General features: G+C 39.5%; 1 protein-coding gene across 3 annotated transcripts in view; it reads right to left on the reverse strand.

Annotated features, from left to right (window-relative positions):
• RP1 (RP1 axonemal microtubule associated) overlaps positions 1–23844 on the reverse strand; it is a 150409-nt gene that overhangs the window by 78646 nt on the left and 47919 nt on the right. For all 3 annotated transcript variants that reach the window (XM_070382399.1, XM_070382397.1, XM_070382398.1), the window contains exons 4-6: positions 12249–12412; positions 10834–10920; positions 7449–7581 (exon numbers count right to left, since the gene is read on the reverse strand). In XM_070382399.1, coding sequence (XP_070238500.1) covers positions 7449–7581; positions 10834–10920; positions 12249–12412 — 384 coding nt within the window. The remainder of the gene's footprint in view (positions 1–7448; positions 7582–10833; positions 10921–12248; positions 12413–23844) is intronic.

The following is a 23844-nucleotide window of genomic DNA, read 5'->3' on the forward strand; positions in this document are numbered from 1 at the left end:
CTGCTTGCAGTTTGTTAGATGCTGCCTCTCTGGGGCTGCAATTGCCCCCTTCCGGCTCTGGCTGCCCTTCCTGCCTGTGTCTGGCAGGGGATGGGCCGGTCTGCAGCCAGCTAGCTCTGCTCAGTACTTTTGTTCTGTGAGCAGGCCTGGTGGTGTCTCAGGTTAGGGCTTTTCGCAAGGTAGCTATCCCACAGTCTGGTTTGCTATCTCAAGTAAGTTCCCTCAGATTGCCCTCGGGGGCATTCAGGCCTGGTCCTTACTCTAAGCAATGCAGCCTGCACCTCTCTGCCCAGCCCCCACTTGCTAGTGGCGGGTACAGGCGTCTGCACTGCTTCTCCACTGGGAGTTACCGTTGGGCACGTAATCTGTGGGGTTTAATTACTTATTTATTTTTCCTCCCAGTTATGTTGCCCTCTGAGGTTCCAAGGCTCGCCACAGACTTGGCAGTGAGAGTGTTTCCTGGTATTTGGAAACTTCTCTCTTTTTTAAGACTCCCTTCCCAGGATGGAGCTCCATCCCTACCTCTTTTGCCTCTCTATCTTTATCTTTTATCTTTATATCTTTATCTTTTATATTTTTTCCTACCTCCTTTTGAAAACAATGGGCTGCTTTTCTGGGTGCCTGATGTCTGCCAGCATTCAGAAGTTGTTTTGTGGAATTTACTCAGCGTTCAAATGTTCTTTTGATGAATTTGTGGGGGAGAAAGTGGTCTGCCCATCCTATTCCTCCACCATCCTAGGACCACCCCCAATGGTGAGTTTTAAAACAACTTTTTCACTCTCCTCTTTCACTTTCATCAAGAGGCTCTTTAGTTCTTCTTTGCTTTCTGCCATAAGGGTGGTGTCATCTGCATATCTGAGGTTATTGATATTTCTCCCAGCAATCTTGATTCCAACCTGTGCTTCATCCAGCCTGGCATTTCGCATGATGTACTCTGCATATAAGTTAAATAAACAGGGTGACAATATACAGTCTTGATGTACTCCTTTCTTGATTTGGAATCAGTCTGTTTTTCTATATCTGGTTCTAACTGTTGCTTCTTGACCTGCATACAGATTTCTCAGGAGGCAGGTAAGGTGGTCTGGTATTCCCATCTCTTTAAGAATGTTCCACAGTTTCTTGTGAGTCACACAGTCAAAGGCTTTGGTGTAGTCATAAAGCAGGTGTTTTTCTGGAACTCTCTTACTTTTTCAGTGATCCAATGGATGTTGGCAATTTGATCTCTGGTTCCTCTGTCTTTTCCAAATCCAACTTGTATCTGGAAGTTCACAGTTCACCTACTGTTGAAGCCTGGCTTGGAGGATTTTAGCATTACTTTGCTAGCATGTGAGGTGAGTGCAATTGTGCAGTAGTTTAAACACTCTTTGGCATTGCTCTTCTTTGGGATTGGAATGAAAATTGAACTTTTCCAGTCCTGATGCCACTGCTGAGTATTCCAAATTTGCTGGCATATTGAGTGCAGCACTTTCACAGCATCATCTTTAAGATCTGAAATAGCTCAACTAGAATCCCATCACTTCCACTAACTTTGTTTGTAGTGATGCTTCCTAAGGCCCACTTGACTTTGCATTCCAAGGTGTCTGGCTCTAGGCGAGTGATCACACCAATGTGATTATCTGGATCATGAAGATCTTTTTTGTATAGTTCTTCTGTGTATTCTTGCCACCTCTTAATATATTTTGCTTCTTTTAGGTCCACACCATTTCTGTCCTTTATCGTAACCATCTGTGCATGAAATATTCCCTTGGTATCTCTAATTTTCTTGAAGAGATCTCTAGTCTTTCCCATTCTATTGTTTTCCTCTATTTCTTTGCATTGCCCACTGAGGAAGGCTTTCTTATCTCTCCTTGCTATTCTTTGGAACTCTGCATTCAAAGTTCAAAAGGTATATTTTTCCTTTTCTCCTTTGCCTTTAGCTTTTCTTCTTTTCTCAGCTATTTGTAAGGCCTCCTCAGACTCCTCAGACAATCATTTTGCCTTTTGCCAGTTCTTTTTCTTGGGGATGGTCTTGATCACTGTCTCCTGTACAATGTAATGAACCTCCATCCATAGTTCTTCAGGCACTCTATCAGATCTAATCCCTTGAATTTATTTGTCACTTGCACTGCATAATCCTAAGGGATTTTATTTAGGTCATACCTGAATGGTCTAGAGGTTTTCCCTACTTTCTTCAATTTAAGTCTGAATTTTGCAATAAGGAGTTCATGATCTGAGCCACAGTCAGCTCCCGGTAGACCAATTCATAGTCAGCTCCCGGTCCTGATTCATACTACTCATGAAAACATGTAATGTGATTTGAAGTGGTCTTGGATTAGCTGTAAATGTATATTTGTAAGCTCTAGGGCAACCACTAAATAAAGTTTTTTTTTTTAAGTGTCACAGATATGCTAAAAAAAAAAACAGAAATAGAATGAGCTTCTCAATTGAATGTTCACTTGAAGTCACAAAAGACAGAAAAAGAGTAAAAGATAAAAATAGGAATAAAGAATAAGAGTAACAAAAACAGTAGCAAATACAGTAGATATTAATCTGATTATATCAATAACCACTTTGAACATCATGATTTTAAAAAACCAGTTAAACAACAGAGATTGTCAGAGTGGATCCAAAAATAAGACTCAACTATATGTTGTTTGGGCTTCCCAGGTAGCGCTAGTGGTAAAGGACCCACCTGCCGATGTAAGAGATGTGGGTTTGATCCTGGGTCAGGAAGATCCCCTGTAGGAGGACATGGGAACCCACTCCAGTATTCTTTCCTAGAGAATCCCAAGGACAGAGGAGCCTGGTAGGCTACAGTCCATGAGGTCACACAGAGATGGACATGACTGAAGCAACTTAGTATACACACATATATGTTGTCTACAAGAAAACCAGTTTAAAAGTAAATATACACATAAATTAAAAGTAAATTGATGGAGAAAATATAGCCTGCTAACACTAATCTAAAGAAAACAGGAGTAGTTGTATTAATTTCAAATAGAGCACATGTCAAACAGGAAAGACTATCAGGAATAGAGCATTTCATAATAATAAAAGGGTCGATTCCCCAAGAAGACATGATAATCCTTAATGTTACAATAGATAGTGACAATCCTAACAGAGCATCAAGCTATATAAGGTAAAACTGATAGAACTGCAGGGAGAAAGAGATATGTCCACTACCATACTGGAGCCTTCAACACTTCTCTCTCAGAAATGGACAGATCCCATGGGCAGAAAATGAGTAAGGACATAGGTGAACCCAATAACACTACTGATCAATAGTTTATAATACACATCAATAGATTATTTCATACAACAACAGCAGAATACACATTCTTCCCAAGCTCACACAGGAGAGTCACCAGGATAGACCTCAGTCTGGGCCATAAAACACACCTAACAAACTTAGAACAGAAATCATACATTGTCTGCTCTCAGACCACAGTGGAATTAAAACTAGAAATCAATAACAGAAAGATAACTAGAATATCCCATAACATATGGAGACTAAATAACACACTTCTAAATAACACATGGGTAAGAAGAACTCTCAGGAGAAATTTTTAAATGTTCTGAACTAAGTGAAAATGAAAATACAACTTATCAAAATTTGTGGGATGCAGAAAAAACCAATGCTTACAGAAAATTATAGCATTAAATGCATACATTAGAAAAAAATCTAAAATTAATCATATAAGTTTTGGAAACTAGAAAAAGAAGAACAAATTAAATCCAAAGGAAGCAAGAAGAAAAGAAATAAGACTTGGAGCAGAAATCAATGAAACTGAAAACAGTAAATCAATAGAAAAAAAATCAATGAAACCAAAAGCTGGTTCTTTGAAAAGATCGATAAAATTGATAAGCCTCAATCCAGGCTAACTAAGCAAAAAAAGAGAGAGGACACAAGTTACAAATATTAGAAATGAAACAGGGAGAACCACTACAGATCCTGTGGAAGTTTTAAATGATAATAAAAGAACATCATGGAAAATTCTATTTCCACAAATTTGATAACCTAGATGAAGTGAAACAATTCCTTGAAAAACACAATCTGCCCAAACTCTCACAAGGAGAAACAGAATTTCAGCTTTGTAAGATGAAAGAGTTCTAGAGATCTGTTGCACAATGTGAATATACTTACCAAAATGTACATTTTCAAATGTTTAAGACAGTAAATTTAATGTTATGCATTTGTTACCACAATAAATAATATATATGCATAGTATATTGATACATATGTATGTATATATATATCAATCCCTGGGTCAGGAAGATCCCCTGGAGAAGTAAATGGCAATCCAGTATTCTTGCCTGAAGAATCCCATGGAAAGAGGAGCTTAGCAGGTTATAGTCCATAAGGTCACGCAGAGTAAGACACAACTGAAGCAACTTAGCACATACACAACAATTACTGTAGGGAAGGCGAGGGAAACCAGTATGTATTTGCAGAATATGCCTCCTTTGAGCAATTTTACAATTAAAATGAGAGATGAAGAAGCAGACGTGACCTCTGCATCATTACTAACAGTGGGTAGGACAGGGCACCTGGCAAATGTCTCCCCCGCCAGGTGAAGCGTGGGCTGATGAGGAAGAGTGTTGAGAAGAATACTCAAAAGTGTTGAGGGAAAGGCTTATGAACGGTGAGAACAAGGCTCACACAGGCTTTCACTTTTCAGCAAACAGAACTATTCGTATCTTTTCAAAAATATTTTAACTTCAGAAACTTAACAAAGGGTTCATTACACCATATTTAAAAACCACAAAGGAATTATCAGTCTCTGCAAATTTTTCAGCAACTCATGCTCCTTATTAAGTTACACAAGTTATTATGTGAAAAGTGTTACTTACTCAGTCATGTCCAACTCTTTGCAACCCCGTGGGCTGGAACCCACCAAACATCTCTGTCCATAGAATTTTCCTGGCAAGAATACTGGAGCGAGTTGCCATTTCCTTCTCCAGGGGATCTTTCTGACCCAGGGATCAAACCCAAGTCTCCCACATTGCAGACAGATTCTTCACTGTCTGACCACCAGGGAAATCCAAGTTATTATATACCTAAACCTAATATTAGCTTCTATGACATTGTGGAGCTCTTCTTCAACTTCACATAATACTTATTATCATTTATTTCTTTAGAAAATTAAGATATCATTTTTTTTTTTACAGGAGAGGGGGGAATTCAATCTATAAATATTTATTGGGTGTCTATTATGTGTCAGGCACTGTTCTAGGAAATAGGTATCTAGTATGAACCAAATAGTGTTATTGTCCACTGTTCTTCCTTTCTAAACCTTCTGTAGTGATCCATATCTTCCTGCACAATATGCTTATCTTATTTAGCATCAAAAGAAAATTAACAATATGCCATCCATAAAATAGTATTTGTTTTGACAAATACATTGGTCAGGATGCCCAATTAAATTGTAGCCTCCTTGAGGGCAGAGGTAATATTGTCTGTTTCCTTTGTAGTCCTCACAGCATTTCACATGATGGTGAATGCAGAGAAAATATTCAATAAAGGGTAACTGACTAGATCCTTAAGAAATAATATCTGTAGACAACCAAAAAGAATTAGGGATAGCAAGCAGAAGTTTAGGATTCGAAAGAGAGGGCATCTAGAGATACCCACCAACAGAAAGCCTTATTGTTTACAGTGACTTTAACACCATCATTGGGTCCATCATATTCAATTGTAAAGAGCAGTCATAAAATACATTATCACTGAAGAACAAAATTAAATACCATTTATTTTAAGAAAGAAGGATTGCCGTGATTATGGCCATTGTATTCAGATGCTCACAATTATATTTTCAGTGCACTTGGCTTGATTTTAACCCTGAGGACACAGGTTATGGCACTCATTCTCTGATGCAGACATAAGCCTTTACTTCGGCAAATATTGTAATGATCGGAAATGTAACTACAGCCCCATTTCTTAAACGAGCCACTTGTTCTTTTCTTCTATGAGCTTAAGTCTGCTTTGGCTCTTTGAAACACGTATAGCTTCTGATCGAGTGGAATTCTCTCTTTTTTTTTTTTTTTATATTCAGCTTTATTTATTTATTTATTTATTTTTACTAATATTCTTTAGTTTAGACTGTAATGACTGTTTATTTGCTTGAATTTTTAAATGACCCCGAATCTCTCTGTGCTACAAAAGGTACTGAGGAACTAATACATCTTTCATATTTTGCAACTTTCATTCAATTGCCAAGCCTCTTACACATTTCGTGAAATGTTTAACAATAAACTACTCTTCACATCTCAAAAAATGTTTTATGAAGAAATTGGAAAATCAAGACATTGTTTCCATGTATAAAAAATTCAGTAAGTGGCTCAGTAAGTCAGTATCACACCTTATTTCAAATTGAGATGACATTAGGAATATTTAGTGCCATCTTCTGAATACTTGCTAACAAGGCTTGTTTCACCAAATCATCCTCACATCATGATTTATACACCTTCTCCATTCACATCGACTGTATCTTCACTCACCCTCTTCAATGAGAAATTTTCCAGTTGCTTATTTCTTTTTTTTTTAATTTTTTAGCACTTTATTTTTTTTTTATTTGATAAATTTAACGCCTTTTATTGCCATACCTCATTTTACTGTGCTTTGCTTTAGTGAACTTTATAGATACATGTTTTTTTTTTGTTAATTTTCTGTTTAGTTGATCTATCCATAAGTGTGAGTGGGGTATTAAAGTCTCCCACTATTATTGTGTTATTGTTAATTTCTCCTTTCATACTTGTTAGGATTTGTCTTACATGCTGCGGTGCTCCCATATTTTTAATAGAAAATGTTCTGAACTGGAGAAAAATCTGTTTTTATCAATTGCCCATCTAATAATTCTCTTAAACCCTTTTCCTGTTCTCCTCCAAAGCAGAAGCCAGCAGACACAACAGCAAACATATATTATGGACAGAATCACCCTGAATTCATGTGGCCATGAGCAGTGACTGTCAAACTCTAAACACATCCTATTTCTCATCCACATTTACACAAGTCCTGATCACACCCCTGCTTTTGGCCAAATGCTCAGAAAGTCATTGAGCCATCCTGTTTTTATTTCCAAATCAAATAAATAAATTTTCAAAAATAAGGCTGAGCCTGATAAGCAAAACATACATTGACTTGTAGTTTTCAGCCCAGGAATAACTTCATTGGACATTCAATTCTCTCATGACCTTCTAAGAATAAATATTCTTTTTTTGATTAAGAGGCATTACAGCTGACCTTCCTACAGGCTTAACTGTTGACAAGAACATATTCCTGAATGCCAGTACATGAAACAACTAAAAAATATTTAGATGCAGCTGTCATTCCTGCAGAGGCAATTTGTGAGAAGTAAGCAGTTTCTTAATCATTCACTTATTTATTTACTCAACATGTGTTGAGCTTCCCTGTCCTTCAACATTCAGACAAGCAAGTGTTATTCGTGCTACCTGGAGTGGATCTGCCCTACCTGGAAGGATGGGCCACCCCTTGTTCAAAACAGGAAATTCTCGACAGACTTCCCCATCCTCTTGATCTCGTGCCAACCATCGTTGAACAGGTATGTGAAACTGTCTTCCAGCATTCAGGTCCCACAATTTTATCTATAACAGAAATAGCATGACTTCTAAAGAACATAATACATTATCAAAGAGTCAAATACAATTTTGTGTCCAAGCCTGACACTGGAGAAGGTTTTCAACTTTCTTTTAGTAAAAGCTGTTGAACAGTTGACAAGAAAAGTGCTAATTTCTTCTGTTGCTATCTCAAGTACAATGGCATTTCTTTTCTCTAATTTGAAATTTTTCAATTTCTAATTTCTCTATATTGAAATGCCAAACATGCCAATTTCCTCCTAAATTTTCTAAGCGTCATCCATATTTTCCTATTTGGAAAGATAATTACAATTTTAAAAAATCTATTACTTCCTTGTTCCAACCTCTTAGTAATGACTTTTTTTTTTAATTTTAAAGTTTTTTAAAGTTTAATTTTAAAGATTTTCTAAAACACTAGCATGAGCTTAGATTTCATGCACTACAGATTCAGACCGAAATAGTTCCTTCTTTGGGTTCCTAGCAATTACAGATATTCAAAGTATCATTCTTTATTTGGGTACCTATTATACCATGTTAGGGCTTCCCTGGTGGCTCAGATGGTAAAGACTCTGCCTGCAATACAAGAGACCCAGGTTGAGCCCCTGGTCAGGAAGATCCCCTAGAGAAGGGAATGACTACTCATGCCAGTATTCTTGCCTGGAAAATTCCATGGACAGAGGAGCCTGGCAAGCTACAGTCCATGAGGTAGTAAACAGTCAGACACAAATGAGAGACTAACACTTTCTATACCATATTTTAGAGAAGGCAATGGCATCCCACTCCAGTACTCTTGCCTGGCAAATCCCATGGACAGAGGAGCTTATTAGGCTGCAGTCCATGTGGTCGCTAGGAGTCGGACACGCCTGAGCAACATCACTTTCACTTTCACGCGTTGGAGAAGGAAATGGCAACCCACTCCAGTGTTCTTGCCTGGAGAATCCCAGGGACAGGGGAGCATCATGGGCTGCCATCTATGGGGTCTCACAGAGTCGGACACGACTGAAGTGACTTAGCAGCAACAGCAGCATACCATATTTTATCTAATCTATTCATCTTGGACTTAAACAAAGAAGTTAATAAATTCTGGTAGGACAGATGAATGCCCCAAATCATTGAAAAGTAGAAATATGTTTTCTGATTCTAAAATCTAGCCTTTGATAAGTAGGGTACTATTATTCTTTTAAAAGCCTCAATGAGCTCTTGTTTTATCTGTTAAATTAATCTTACCATCTTTAAAATGCCTTAAATCAGAGATTTTCTACTTTAATGTGCTTAGAAAATCACGTTGTAATAAAGGTAGATTGTTGATTCCTAAACCTACTGTTTCCGTGGGCCTGGTAAACCCCAGAAACCTGCATTCATAAAATCCCATCACACTTTGAGCAAGGCTCCCCAAAAACAGAATCCATTCCCTTCTGCCACCACTATTTGGTCAGGTTTTTAATTAACAGTCCAAGGAAGACCATTTGAGAAATACAAAATCAATTACAATTTGAAATGCTTTATTTTGTAACCTTCCTTAAATAAACTGTAAGAAACAAGATGGAAGTTCAGAAAAGCAACATGATTATTTTATGGGCTGTGGACATGTATCATTATTGCTATAAGGGCTATGTGTTTTCATTCAAATCCCTTCAAGTTATAGGCACAAGTTAGCTTACTTAAAAATTCAAATTTCAAACTTCTAAACCATACTATAAAAATTCAACAGAAAATCCTCTACCCATTATCTAACATCTTGATTTGCTAGTTATGTAAGGGTGTTATATACTCAGGATAAGACCTTGGATCAAGAACATCTCCTCGTCACTGGTGCTGAAGGACGGGTGAGGTAAACCTCAGGCAAACATGTGGCCTTGCAATGAGAGAGGAATCGCCCTAGACAGAAAGACACTAAAAACTTTCAGCCTGATGCTTTTGGTTTTCGTTGGCAATATTAAATAACTTTTTCAGATCACCTAACCACTGTCTAAGCATCCCAGCTTCATAATCCACATAATATTGCTTATTGGTTATTAACCAAATGAGTTAGTGATCACTTTCATAAATTAGTTTAGCTCACTAGGAGAGAAAAATAAAAGACAGTAGTATTATTATCATATATAATCATTTACATATTAATGTGAATACCATACTTCAAAAGCTCTAAATAGCATAAAAGAGAAAAGTATCTTATATAGAAACTAGGCAGTAATCCTGAATTTTGAAATCTGACTTCTACACTCTGTGTTTTCATAAAGTAAATTTCATTTTTGCATTGTTCTTCGGGATCTTTTGTGTCTTTAATGTAAAAGAATGGCATTATTAATAAATATATACTTATGCTAATGAAATAAAAGATATTTACTCATCTTCCATGAATTTTTCATTAACTTTCTCATATATTATAAAACTGTAGAAGAAGTTTGCCAAGAATATCAGGGGTTTGACTGGGTGTTCTTTGCCTCTTGAGAACTTGCTTAAAGATTATTTATTCTCAAATGACAAAAGATGTAGATACAACATATATATAAATGGATGACAAGTTGTGTGACTTCCAGTGTTAGAGAGGTGCATTACTGCAGTCACTGGGATAAGTAAAATTTTTAATTCTGAACAATGTGGAAAATTTAAGCCTTATTTTGCTCCTGAAAGTACTCCAGGAACATTATGTCAGTTAGCATGAGTAGACTAAATTTGAGGGGTGACATTCCAGTCTAGCAGATTATTATTTCACCAAGGGAAATGAACTATTTTTACAACTCTTCTGAAGCAGATAACATCCACCAAGTCATGTTTCCATCACTATTACAACCAGATGGCGCTAGTGGTAAAGAACCCACCCGCCAATGCAGGAGATGTAAGAGATAAGGGTTCAATCCCGGGTGGGGAAGATCCCCTGGAGGAGGGCATGGCAGCCTGCTCCAGCATTCTTGCCTGGAAAACACCCTGGACAAAGGAGTCTGGCAGGCTACAGACCACAGGGTCGCAGAGTTGGACATGACAGAGGCGACTTAATGCACAACCATATCAAGAAGCAATGTGAGTTTTTACAGAGTCCCAAGTGTTTTCTTTGCAAAGAGGTGAGAGGACTGTTTGGTTGAGGTGCTTCTCTCAATTAATTAGATGTTAAATTATTCATGGCACATGGTACTGCTCCCTTGAGGAATACACCAACTAAAAAGCCCAGATTTGACTTCATCAGCTCACAGTACAAAGCCTGATTCCCAAGCAGGATTTACAAGGATCTGGCAAAGGATGGAAGTGTGGGTACCTCTTTACCTCTTTACAGTGCCAGGAAGGGGAGAGCCCAGAGTTGGTGTGACCAACACGAATCTTAAAGAGCGTCCCAATGTCTCCAACTGTGATCTGTAAAGGAACCACAAGAATTTCTTTCTACATAATTTCATAAAATCCATTTTTAAAACCTTATATTACAATATTATATACTGATAGAATAATCAATCAATAAGATCTTAGAATTATAAAAATTTACACACCTAACAACAGACTGCCAAAATATATGAAGCAAAAATGGACAGAACTGAATGAAGAAATAGTCTACAAAAATTGTCAGAGACAATTTGAATAACTCCCTTCTTTGAATAACTATAGAACAACTAAACAGAAGATCAGTAAGAAAACAGAGGACTTGAACAACATTATACACCAACCAGATCTAACAGACAGAAGGTTCCCCTCCAACAAGCAAGAATACAGAGTTCTCCTGTGGCTGATTCATACTTATGTTTGGTAGAATCAATGCAATACTGTAAAGCAATTCTCCTTCAATTAAAAATAAGTAATTAAAAAAATAGTAACATAGAGTTTTCTCAAACGCACATAGAATATTCTCCAATATAGATTATATGTTATGTCACAAAGTAGGCTTTGACAATTGAGTACCTTTTTTAACTATAATGTAATGAAACTAGAAATAAATACAAGAAAGAAAACTGGAAAATCCCCACATGTGTGTAAATTAAACTACATACTCCAGCAATGAATGAGTCAAAGAAATTCCAAGGGAAATTTAAAAATATTTTGAGATGGATGAAAATAACGTACAAAAAACATAGTGGAGGGGACATCCCTGGAGGTTTAGTGGTTAAGAATCTGCCTTTCAATACAGGAAACGTGGGTTTGATTCCGGTGCCAGAACTAAGATGCCATGTGCTGCTTAGCAACTAAGCCCACATGCCAAAACTACTGAGCCCACATGAGCGCTGAAACGAAAACAATTCCACTGCTGTCTCCCCTGCTTCATCTTTGCTACCTCTGTTTCTCCCTATATCTTGATCTCAGTGGGTCTAGCCAAGACCTAATCACTTGATAACAACTTCTGTGCTTTCCTTTATTTGATCATTTTTCCCTTGTGACCTTGACTTTTAGGCTTATCTGTTAAATCCTCACACAGAAAGGCACAGCCCTTGCTCCTGATGGCCATGAGTATAGAAACAACAAATGCTGGTCATCCAGTATTTCTCTCTATTGTCTCTTACCATATCGTAGTTTTACTTACGTGCAATCCACTGGAGCAAAAAAATTGCCACAAATTACTTTTGACTGAGCTTCTGCAAGACACGTGTTATTATGAAAAGAGGCACCCAATTCGACAGACTGCATTCATTCCAAAGTATTAATACCTACTAGATGCATCCCTATGTTATCAGGTTTTACTCAGTTTTGCTACTCACAGTAAATGTGTCTTCATGGCCATCCTGAAATCGGGCTCCATCCGTTCCATAAAGATATATGGCAGCTGAACTTCTATGTTGTCCATACAATATAATATAAATCTGTGAGCTGGTCCCGGCATTTGGCAAGTCACTGGTGATTATGGAAACTTTCCAGTTACCACCTATACATGCACAAACAACACAGAGACTTACAACAATTTATATAACGGAAGACTAGGAAGGGCAGGTCACCATGAAGCTGAAAGAGTTCAAGATGGACATAACTTACTTTTTCCATCTCCTCCAGAAAAGTGCTATCACACAGGATTTAGAGCTGATTTTTTAAATACTCAGTAAAATGATTGCCTCCAATGGTGTAACTGGGAGAATATTTCCTAGAAGATCTTTAATAAGGTTGTCATGGTTGATCATGTCTGGACTCCAAGAGTCACTATTTAAGTTCTCCTAAGTTCCCAGAAGATGGTGATTGCAGCCATGAAATTAAAAGTTGCTTACTCCTTGGAAGGAAAGTTATGACCAACCTAGATAACATATTTAAAAGCAGAGACATTACTTTGTCAACAAAGGTCCGTCTAGTCAAGGCTATGGTTTTTCCAGCAGTCATGTATGGATGTGAGAGTTGGATGGTGAAGAAAGTTGAGTGCCGAAGAATTGATGCTTTTGAACTGTGGTGTTGAAGAAGACTCTTGAGAGTCCCTTGGACTGCAAGAAGATCCAACCAGTCCATTCTAAAGGAGATCAATCCTGGGTGTTCATTGGAAGGACTGATGTTGAAGCTGAAACTCCAATACTTTGGCCACCTCATGCAAAGAGTTGACTCATTGGAAAAGACCCTAATGCTGGGAAGGATTGGGGGCAGGAGGAGAAGGGGACGACAGAGATGAGATGGCTGGATGGCATCACCAACTCGATGGACATAGGTTTGGGTAGACTCCGGGAGTTGGTGGACAGGGAGGCCTGGTGTGCTGCAATTCACGGGGTCACAGAGAGTCAGACATGACTGAGCGACTGAACTGAACTGAACTGAAGTTTCCAGAATTTTAACAAAACATCTCCAATAGTCTTAGCTCTGACATATGATATATACACTCGTAATTATATCTTTTAAGATCTTTTGAGTTCAGATGTTTATTTTCCAAAATTAAAATTATGTAATAAGTTACATAAACATAAAAATTGGAATCAGATAATTTAAAGGAATTTCAAGTCACCTGATACAATGTCTTCACTTATTAAGTATTCCTAATTAAAGTAACTGGGAGAAGGCAATGGCACCCCCAGTCCAGTACTCTTGCCTGGAAAATCCCGTGGATGGAGGAGCCTGGTAGGCAGCAGTCCATGAGGTCGCTAAGAGTTGGACACAACTAAGCAACTTCACTTTCACTTTTCACTTTCATGCATTGGAGAAGGAAATGGCAACCCACTCCAGTGTTCTTGCCTGGAGAATCCCAGGGACGGGGGAGCCTGGTGGGCTGCCGTCTATGGGGTCCCACAGAGTCGGACACAACTGAAGTGACTTAGCAGCAGCAGCAATTAAAGTAACTAAGTTCCACAGATGTTAAGTAAATTTTGTACCGCCCAGCAACAAATAAAAACAGTGCTAGACTATACACAGTTCCTGGTGAACATAACTGAGATAAACTAAATATATTTAAAGTAGTATGATATTCAGTCTAATTTTGCCAGGTTTCCTTGGAGTAAACATCAAGAATTGATTAACAAGAAAACTAAAGTAATAAAAAATCAGGGAAACACACTCAACCTTATATCAAAAAAGAGAAAATGAGGCAGTAAAATTCAGAACTGTGAACTTTAGTAATATTATACTCTAGAGTGTGAATTACTCTCACCCATATTTGAACCAAAGTATATTTCCTATCTTGATCATTCAAATAACAATCAAATTTAGATTTAAATTTTACTTATCTGGTACAATAAATATATGTTAAATGAATGTCTATTTTTTAAAATCTACTTTAAAACAAGAAATGCTACTTAAGTTTTCCAACAGTAAAAAGGCATGTTAAGCTACCAAATCATCTTGGTAGACAATCAGTTAGTAAATAAAAATGCTGTTTTAAAGAACTGAAAGATGGACAGGCTGTCTTTAACAATGGCAGAAGCAACTAAATTGTAATTACAAACTACAGAGCTGGGAAAACCCTAGCTGTTTTCTGTAGAGTAACTGTATGTTAGCGCTTGTTTGAATAAAATGAAAGAAAGCTCTTCAGCTTTTGCTGCCTTAGAAATGCAGCAAAGAGTTCAAGGAGATCAATACTCGCTAAATGTACAAGGACCAAATCAATAGGGAAAGAAATTGCCTTTTCCAACAACTACGATGTGAAAAGATGAAAGGTATAGGAACAGAAATAAAACTGAAAATAATGAAATATGAAGTCTGTTTACCATATGTTTTTGCACCTCTTTAAATCACTAAAACCTTAACCTTGGAAGGGAGTGTTGTAAAAACCATAATAGAATCTAAAGATCATGAACTGGATTCATCTTTTAGTTTATAACTTCAATCAATCAACACCCTACAAGTCACTGAGTACTACTGGACCTCCAGGGTCAGAGGGAGGAGTAGATGGAAATCATAGAAAGACGTCTCGGTCCTCTTCTAGTCTATAATCTAGATGAAGCAGGAAGGCCAACACACCAAAGAGGAAAAAATACCAGAACAGAACATTCTTAAGGTAGGATGTTGATGAAGTGAGGTAATGTTACAGAAAAGCTAGCAAAATAAAAATTTTTTAATTAAAAAAAAATAACTGGCTCCAAAAATCAACAGAAATTAAACAAAGATGGTATAAAACCTTGTGCTATAATCTTTGTAAAACAGAACCCAAGAGAAGAGTGAGACATGATTTCAGGAATTTATAGGCAGCTAACCTGGCTTGCTCAGCAACATTATGGGAGGAAGAAGGTGAGTAGATAAAATTCTAAAAACCTTAATCTTCATATCCTTGTTGTTACTGTTGTTGTTAAGTCACTCAGTTGTTTTCAACTCTGTTACCCCAAGGACTATAGCCCACCAGGCTACAAGGGATATCCTGTCCATGGGATTTCCCAGGCAAGAATACTGGAGTGGGCTGCCATTTCCTTCTCGAGGATCTTCCTGACACAGAGATCAAACCCACGTCTCCTGCTTTGGCAGAAAGATTCTTTACCACTGAGCCACCAAGGAAGCCCATTCATACCCTATTAGGCCCTAGTTTGAAACAGCAGGTTGAAAGGAGAGTAGATGGGCTGGATAGAAACGGGATGCAGAGAACAGACAAATGGACAAATAGTTTGATAAAAGATTCAAATGACCAAAACATACACAAAATAACTAGAAATTTTCAAAAGCCCTTTATCTTTTAAAAAATAATAATTAAAATTGGTAGTTAAGTCATTTTAACAAAGAACTACAGGCCCCAGATGGTGAATTTTCTACCAAAACTTTAAGAAACAAATAATGCCAATCCTACACAAATCCTTTGGAACAGCTCCCAACTCAGCATGTAAGATGAGCATTACTCTTGATACCAAAACCAGACTAAGGTACAATTAGAAAACTACAGAGCAATAACCCTCATGAACATAATTGAAATATTCTCAACAAAAATATTTGGAAGTGAAATTAACCACATACTTCAGGTTGATCTCAAAAATGCAAAGATTTTTAACATTTAAAAATTAATCAGTGTAATTCATTGGGCTTCCCAGGGACCGCAGTGGTTAAGAACCTGCCTGCCAATGCAGGAGATGCAGAAGACGTGGGTTCCATCCCTGGGTGAGGAAGATCCCCTGGAGGAAGAAATGGCAACTCACTCCAGTATTCTTGCCTGGAGAATCCCATGGACAGAGGAGCCTGGAGGGCTGCAGTCCATGGGGTTGAGAAGAGTCGGATATGACTGAGCGACTGAGCACACATCAAGCCCGTGTTTGGTTTCACAGAACTTTGGACCCAAGGGAGATCTCAGCCAGTGTGTCACCCATACCTGACTTACATGCTATAAAAGATGGGCTTCCGCACTTTTTGAGATGCCTGGTTCCAAATAGGAAAAGGAGTACGTCAAGGTTGTATATTGTCACCCTGCTTATTTAACTTATATGCAGAGTACATCATGAGAAACGCTGGGCTGGAAGAAGCACAAGCTGAAATCAAGATTGCCAGGAGAAATATCAATAACCTCAGATATGCAGATGACACCACCCTTATGGCAGAAAGTGAAGAGGAACTAAAAAACCTCTTGATGAAAGTGAAAGAGAATGAAAAAGTTGGCTTAAACCTCAACATTCAGAAAACGAAGATCATGGCATCTGGCCCCATCACTTCATGGGAAATAGATGGGGAAACAGTGGAAACAGTGTCAGACTTTATTTTTTTGGGCTCCAAAATCACTGCAGATGGTGACTGCAGCCATGAAATCAAAGACGCTTACTCCTTGGAAGGAAAGTTATGACCAACCTAGTTAGCATATTCAAAAGCAGAGACATTACTTTGCCAACAAAGGTCCGTCTAGTCAAGGCTATGGTTTTTCCAGCAGTCATGTATGGATCTGAGAGTTGGACTGTGAAGAAAGCTGAGCACCGAAGAATTGATGCTTTTGAACTATGGTGTTGGAGAAGACTCCTGAGAGTCCCTTGGACTGCAAGGAGATCCAACCAGTCCATTCTAAAGGAGATCAGCCCTGGGTGGTCTTTGGAAGGACTGATGCTAAAGCTGAAACTCCAATACTTTGGCCATCTCATGGGAAGAGATGACTCATTGGAAAAGACTCTGATGCTGGGAGGGATTGGGGGCAGGAGGAGAAGGGGACGATAGAGGATGAGATGGCTGGATGGCATCACCGACTCAATGGACATGAGTTTGGGTAGACTCCAGGAGTTGGTAATGGACAGGGAGGCCCGGCATGCTGCAATTCATGGGGTCGCAAAGAGTCAGACACGACTGAGCTACTGAACTGAACTGATATGATATTATATGACAAAGGATATTTTGGACTTAAAGTTGATGCTGGAATGATTAAGACTTTGGGGAATGCTGGGATGTGATAAATACATTTCACATGAATTTTCTAGGACAGGAAAACTATTGTGAGTTAAGTCCCCAGAAAGCCATGTTCAAGCTCTCACTCCTGAGCCCTGTGCATGTGACCTTACGTGGGGACACTATTGCTGTGGATGTGATTAGCTAAGGTAAAGTCACACTTGAGTGGCGCTGGTGTCCTTTAAAAAGAGAAGAGACAGAGACAGAAGGAAGACTGTCAACAGAGACTGGAAATATGCAGCTGCAAGCCAAAGAATTCAGACTTGTAGCAACAAAGCAGAATAAATTCCATTTTTTTCTTTTCTTAAATTGGTGGGTGCTGGCCAAATATAAACCCCTAATGAGCTCAGCCGCAAAGTGTCTGACTCTTTGCGACCCCATGGACTATAATCCACCAGGCTCTTCTGTCCATGGGATTTCCCAGGCAAGAATACCAGAGTGTGTTGCCATGCCCTCCTCCAGGGGATCTTCCCAACCCAAGTATCGAACCTGCATCTCCTGCGTTGGCAGGTGGGTTTTTTATCTGCTGAGCCATCATCGGGGAAACCATGAATACCTGGGATGAAACCACTGGCCATTGTATTCCAAGCAAGGCAAAAAAAAAAAAAAAAGTGTTGCATTGCAGCTACCACTGTTTGAAGACTGATTGTGTGAAATCAAAAGTGGTCGTAAAATAAATAACTTCTGAGTAGCAGGAAACATAGAACTAATGGAAGAGAACTGCTTCTCTAATCCTGCCAGAGAAGCCTTTCTTTTCGCTTTCCACCCCGAAGTAGCAAAATGCCAACGCTGAGAGTCCAAGACAATGATGGACGGCTTTACAGATGGGCTGTTGTGTTTGCTTCTCTGTGGCACTCCTCTGCACAAGGCCTCTAAGCACCAAGCTGACTGGACTCACACATCTTGTCCTGGCTTCTATCTACACCAAGGAGCATAAAGTACCTAGCAGTGCTTGAAAACTCCCAGCAAGGCATTCAGGGCTTTGGTCTCCAGCTGGTTGAGCAATATTTGAAGAAGACAGAAACAAGAGGAGATACAATAACAGCAATTTTGAAAGAGAACGGAGTTGGAAAATTTTGCAGTATGTGCTTTTAAGACTTATTATGAGGCTACAGTAATCAAGATGGTGTATTTTGGCATACAAATAGACACACCGATCAATGAAATAAAATAGAGAGAACAGAAATACTCCCACACATATATGGCTGAATGATTTTTAACAAAAGTCTAGCCTTTTCAATTGAGAGCATTTCAATGGGAAAAGAATAGTCTTTTCAACAAAGGGTGATGGAATAATTGTACATCCACCTGAAATAAAATGAGCCTTGGCCCTTACCTACGATCATATACAAAAAATAACCTCAAATGAGTCAAATACATCCAAGGTAAGCACTATAACTATAAAACTCCTACAAGAATACATAGAAAGTCCTGTTATTGAGCTAGGCAGAGATTTCCTAGATGGGACTTGAAAGATATAAACCCTATATCTTACAAAAGATGTAAAAATAGAATTTTATTGTATTTTAAACTTTTGCTAATTGAAAGTCTCATCAATAAGAAAATTAAAAAGCAAGGTATGTACAGATGTGAGAGTTGGACCATAAGGAAGGCTGAGGACTGAAGAACTGATACTTTCAAACTGTGGTGCTAGAGAAGACTCTTAAGGGTCCCTTGGACTGCAAGGAGATCAAACCAGTCAATTCCAAAGGAAATCAATCCTGAATATTTATTGGAAGGACCAACCCCACGTCCAAGGAGCGGTGGCTGCGCAGGCACAGGAGGGCCTAGAGGTGCTATCCCACGTTGAAGGTCAGGAAGGGCGGCGGTGAGGAGATACCCCTTGTCCAAGGTAAGGAGCAGCGGCTGCGCTTTGCTGGAGCAGCCATGAAGAAATACCCCACGTCCAAGGTAAGAGAAACCCAAGTAAGATGGTAGGTGTTGCAAGAGGGAATCAGAGGGCAGACACACTGAAACCATACTCACAGAATACTAGTCAATCTAATCATACCAGGACCACAGCCTTGTCTAACTCAATGAAATTAAGCCATGCCCTTGGGGCAACCCAAGACGGGTGGGTCATGGTGGAGAGATCTGACAGAACGTGGTCCACTGGAGAAGGGAATGGCAAACCGCTTCAGTATTCTTGCCTTGAGAACCCCATGAACAGTATGAAAAGGCAAAATGATAGGATACTGAAAGAGGAACTCCCCAGGTCAGTAGGTGCCCAATATGCTACTGGAGATCAGTGGAGAAATAACTCCAGAAAGAATGAAGGGATGGAGCCAAAGCAAAAAGAATACCCAGCTGTGGGTGTGACTGGTGATAGAAGCAAGGTCCGATGCTGTAAAGAGCAATATTGCATAGGAACCTGGAATGTCAGGTCCATGAATCAAGGCAAATTACTACTACTAAGTCACTTCAGTCGTGTCCGACTCTGTGCGACCCCATAGACAGCAGCCCACCAGGCTCCCCTGTCCCTGGGATTCTCCAGGCAAGAACACTGGAGTGAGTTGCCATTTCCTTCTCCAATGCAGGAAAGTGAAAAGTGAAAGTGATGTCGCTCAGAGTCATGTGCGACTCTAGCGACTGCATGGACTGCAGCACACCAGGCTCCTTCGTCCATGGGATTTTCCAGGCAAGAGTACTGGAGTGGGGTGCCACTGCCTTCTCCGTCAAGGCAAATTGGAAGTGGTCAAACAGGAGATGGCAAGAGTGAATGTTGACATTCTAGGAATCAGCGAACTCAAATGGACTGGAATGGGTGAATTTAACTCAGATGACCATTATATCTACTACTGCGGGCAGGAATCCCTCAGAAGAAATGGAGTAGCCATCATGGTCAACAAAAGAGTCCAAAATGCAGTACTTGGATGCAATCTCAAAAACGACAGAATGATCTCTGTTCATTTCCAAGGCAAACCATTGAATATCACAGTAATCCAAGTCTATGCCCCAACCAGTAACACTGAATAAGCTGAAGTTGAAAGGTTCTATGAAGACCTACAAGATCTTTTAGAACTAACACCCAAAAAAGATGTCCCTTTCATTATAGGGGGCTGGAATGCAAAAGTAGGAAGTGAAGAAACAACTGGAGTAACAGGCAAATTTGGCCTTGGAATACGGAATGAAGCAGAGCAAAGACTAATAGAGTTTTGCCAAGAGAATGCACTGGTCATAGCAAACACCCTCTTTCAACAACACAAGAGAAGACTCTACACATGGACATCACCAGATGGTCAACACTGAAATCAGATTGATTATGTTCTTTGCAGCCAAAGATGGAGAAGCTCTATACAGTCAACAAAAACAAGACCGGGAGCTGACTGTGGCTCAGATCATGAACTCCTTATTACAAAATTCAGACTTAAATTGAAGAAAGTAGGGAAAATCACTAGACCATTCAGGTATGACCTAAATCAAATCCCTTATGATTATACAGTGGAAGTGAGAAATAGATTTAAGGGCCTAGATCTGATAGATAGAGTGCCTGATGAACTATGGAATGAGGTTCATGACACTGTACAAGAGACAGGGATCAAGAACATCCCCATGGAAAAGAATGCAAAAAAGCAAAATGGCTGTCTGGGGAGGCCTTACAAATAGCTGTGAAAAGAAGAGAAGTGAAAAGCAAAGGAGAAAAGGAAAGATATAAGCATCTGAATGCAGAGTTCCAAAGAATAGCAAGAAGAGATAAAAAAGCATTCTTCAGCAATCAATGCAAAGAAATAGAGGAAAACAACAGAATGGGAAAGACTAGAGATCTTTTCAAGAAAATTAGAGATACCAAGGGAACATTTCATGCAAAGATGGGCTCGATAAAGGACAGAAATGGTATGGACCTAACAGAAACAGAAAATATTAAGAAGAGGTGGCAAGAATATACAGAAGAACTATACAAAAAAATCTTCATGACCCAGATAATCACGATGGTGTGATCACTCACCTAGAGCCAGACATCCTGGAATGTGAAGTCAAGTGGGCCTTAGAAAGCATCACTATGAACAAAGCTAGTGGAGGTGATGGAATTCCAGTTGAGCTCTTTCAAATCCTGAAAGATGATGCTGTGAAAGTGCTGCACTCAATATGCCAGCAAATTTGGAAAACTCAGCAGTGGCCCCAGGACTGGAAAAGGTCAGTTTTCATCCCAATCCCAAAGAAAGGCAATGCCAAAGAATGCTCAAACTACTGCACAATTGCACTCATCTCACATGCTAGTAAAGTAATGCTCAAAATTCTCCAAGCCATGGGGCTGGTGCACTGGGACGACCCAGAGGGATGGTATGGGGAGGGAGGAGGGAGGAGGGTTCAGGATGGGGAACACATGTATACCTGTGGTGGATTCATTTTGATATTTGGCAAAACTAATACAATTATGTAAAGTTTAAAAATAAAATTAAATTAAAAATTAAAAAAAAAAAATCTTGTCTCCAGCAACTCAAAAAAAAAAAAAATTCTCCAAGCCAGGCTTCAGCAATACGTGACCCGTGAACTTCCTGATGTTCAAGCTGGTTTTAGAAAAGGCAGAGGAAACAGAGATCAAATTGCCAACATCCGCTGGATCATGGAAAAAGCAAGAGAGTTCCAGAAAAACATCTATTTCTGCTTTATTGACTATGCCAAAGCCTTTGATTGTGTGGATTACAATAAACTGTGGAAAATTCTGAAAGAGATGGGAATACCAGACCACCTGATCAGCCTCTTGAGAAATCTGTATGCAGGTCAGGAAGCAGCAGTTAGAACTGGACATGGAACAACAAACTGGTTCCAAATAGGAAAAGGAGTACGTCAAGGTTGTATATTGTCACCCTGCTTACTTAACTTATATGCAGAGTACATCATGAGAAACGCTGGGCTGGAAGAAGCACAAGCTGAAATCAAGATTGCCAGGAGAAATATCAATAACCTCAGATATGCAGATGACACCACCCTTATGGCAGAAAGTGAAGAGGAACTAAAAAGCCTCTTGATGAAAGTGAAAGTGGAGAGTGAAAAAGTTGGCTTAAAGCTCAACATTCAGAAAATGAAGATCATGGCATCCGGTCCCATCGCTTCATGGGAAATAGATGGGGAAACAGTGGAAACAGTGTCAGGCTTTATTTTGGGGGGCTCCAAAATCACTGCAGATGGTGACTGCAGCCATGAAATTAAAAGACATTTACTCCTTGGAAGGAAAGTTATAACCAGCCTAGATAGCATATTCAAAAGCAGAGACATTACTTTGCCAACAAACGTCCGTCTAGTCAAGGCTACGGTTTTTCCAGTGATCATGTATGGATCTGAGAGTTGGACTGTGAAGAAAGCTGAGCGCCTAAGAATTGATGCTTTTGAGCTGTGGTGTTGGAGAAGACTCTTGAGAGTCCCTTGGACTGCAAAGAGATCCAACCAGTCCATTCTGAAGGAGATCAGCCCTGGGATTTCTTTGGAGGGAATGATGCTGAAGCTGAAACCACAGTACTTTGGCCACCTCATGCGAAGAGCTGACTCATTGGAAAAGACTCTGATGCTGGGAGGGATTGGGGGCAGGAGGAGAAGGGGACAACAGAGGATGAGATGGCTGGATGGCATCACTGACTCAATGGACTTGAGTTTGAGTGAACTCCGGGAGTTTGTGATGGACAGGGAGGCCTGGCGTGCTGCGATTCATGGGGTCGCAAAGAGTCGGACATGACTGAGCGACTGAACTGAACTGAACTGTGCTGAAGCTGAAGCTCCAATACTTTGGCCACCCACTGTGTAGAGCCGACTCATTGGAAAAAGAGATGCTGGGAAAGACTGAGAGCAGGAGGAGAAGGGGGCAACAGAGGATGAGATAGTTGGATGGTATCACCAACTCAAAAGGACATGAATTTGAGCAAACTCTGGTAGATAGTGAAGGACAGGAAAGCCTGGTGTGCTGCAGCCCGTGGGGTTGCAAAGAGTCGGACACAACTTAGCAACTGAACAACAACAGACTGGGAGAAAACATGTAAAACATATATCTGAATACTTTATATTCACAACATATAAAGAACTCTTACTACTCTAAGACTGCAAAGACCCAACAGAAAAGATTTGAAAAGACACTGTGCCATAAAAGACACAGGAATGACAAACACCAATAGTTACTAGGGAAATGCCAATTAAAACCATAAAGAGCTATCACTAAACACACAGCAGAATGGCTAAAATTTAAACGATGATAACACCAAGTGCAAGCAAGAATACAGAGCCACTGGAATTCTCGTAAGCTGCTGCTGGGATGTGAAATGGCATAGCTACTTGCAGAAGCAACTTGCAATTTCTGATAAGAGTTAAATATACGATTACCATGCAACCTACCAATTTCACTGCTAGATGTTTACCTAGGAGAAATAAAAATGTATGCCCTGTAAAAAGACTTGTACCTGTACTTGTAGTCTTGTCAGATCCCACACCCCCAGCCCACATGCGGTGACCCACAAGTGTGCAGGATATCATGGCCATGGAGGTCTCCCCTCTGAGGAGCAAAAGGTTCAAGCCCCATGTCCAGCACCCCAGTCCAGGGAAACTGCACCAGGAAACAAGTTCTCACAA

The sequence above is a fragment of the Bos mutus genome, chromosome 14 (genome assembly GCF_027580195.1).
Source record: "Bos mutus isolate GX-2022 chromosome 14, NWIPB_WYAK_1.1, whole genome shotgun sequence".
NCBI lineage: Eukaryota > Metazoa > Chordata > Mammalia > Artiodactyla > Bovidae > Bos > Bos mutus.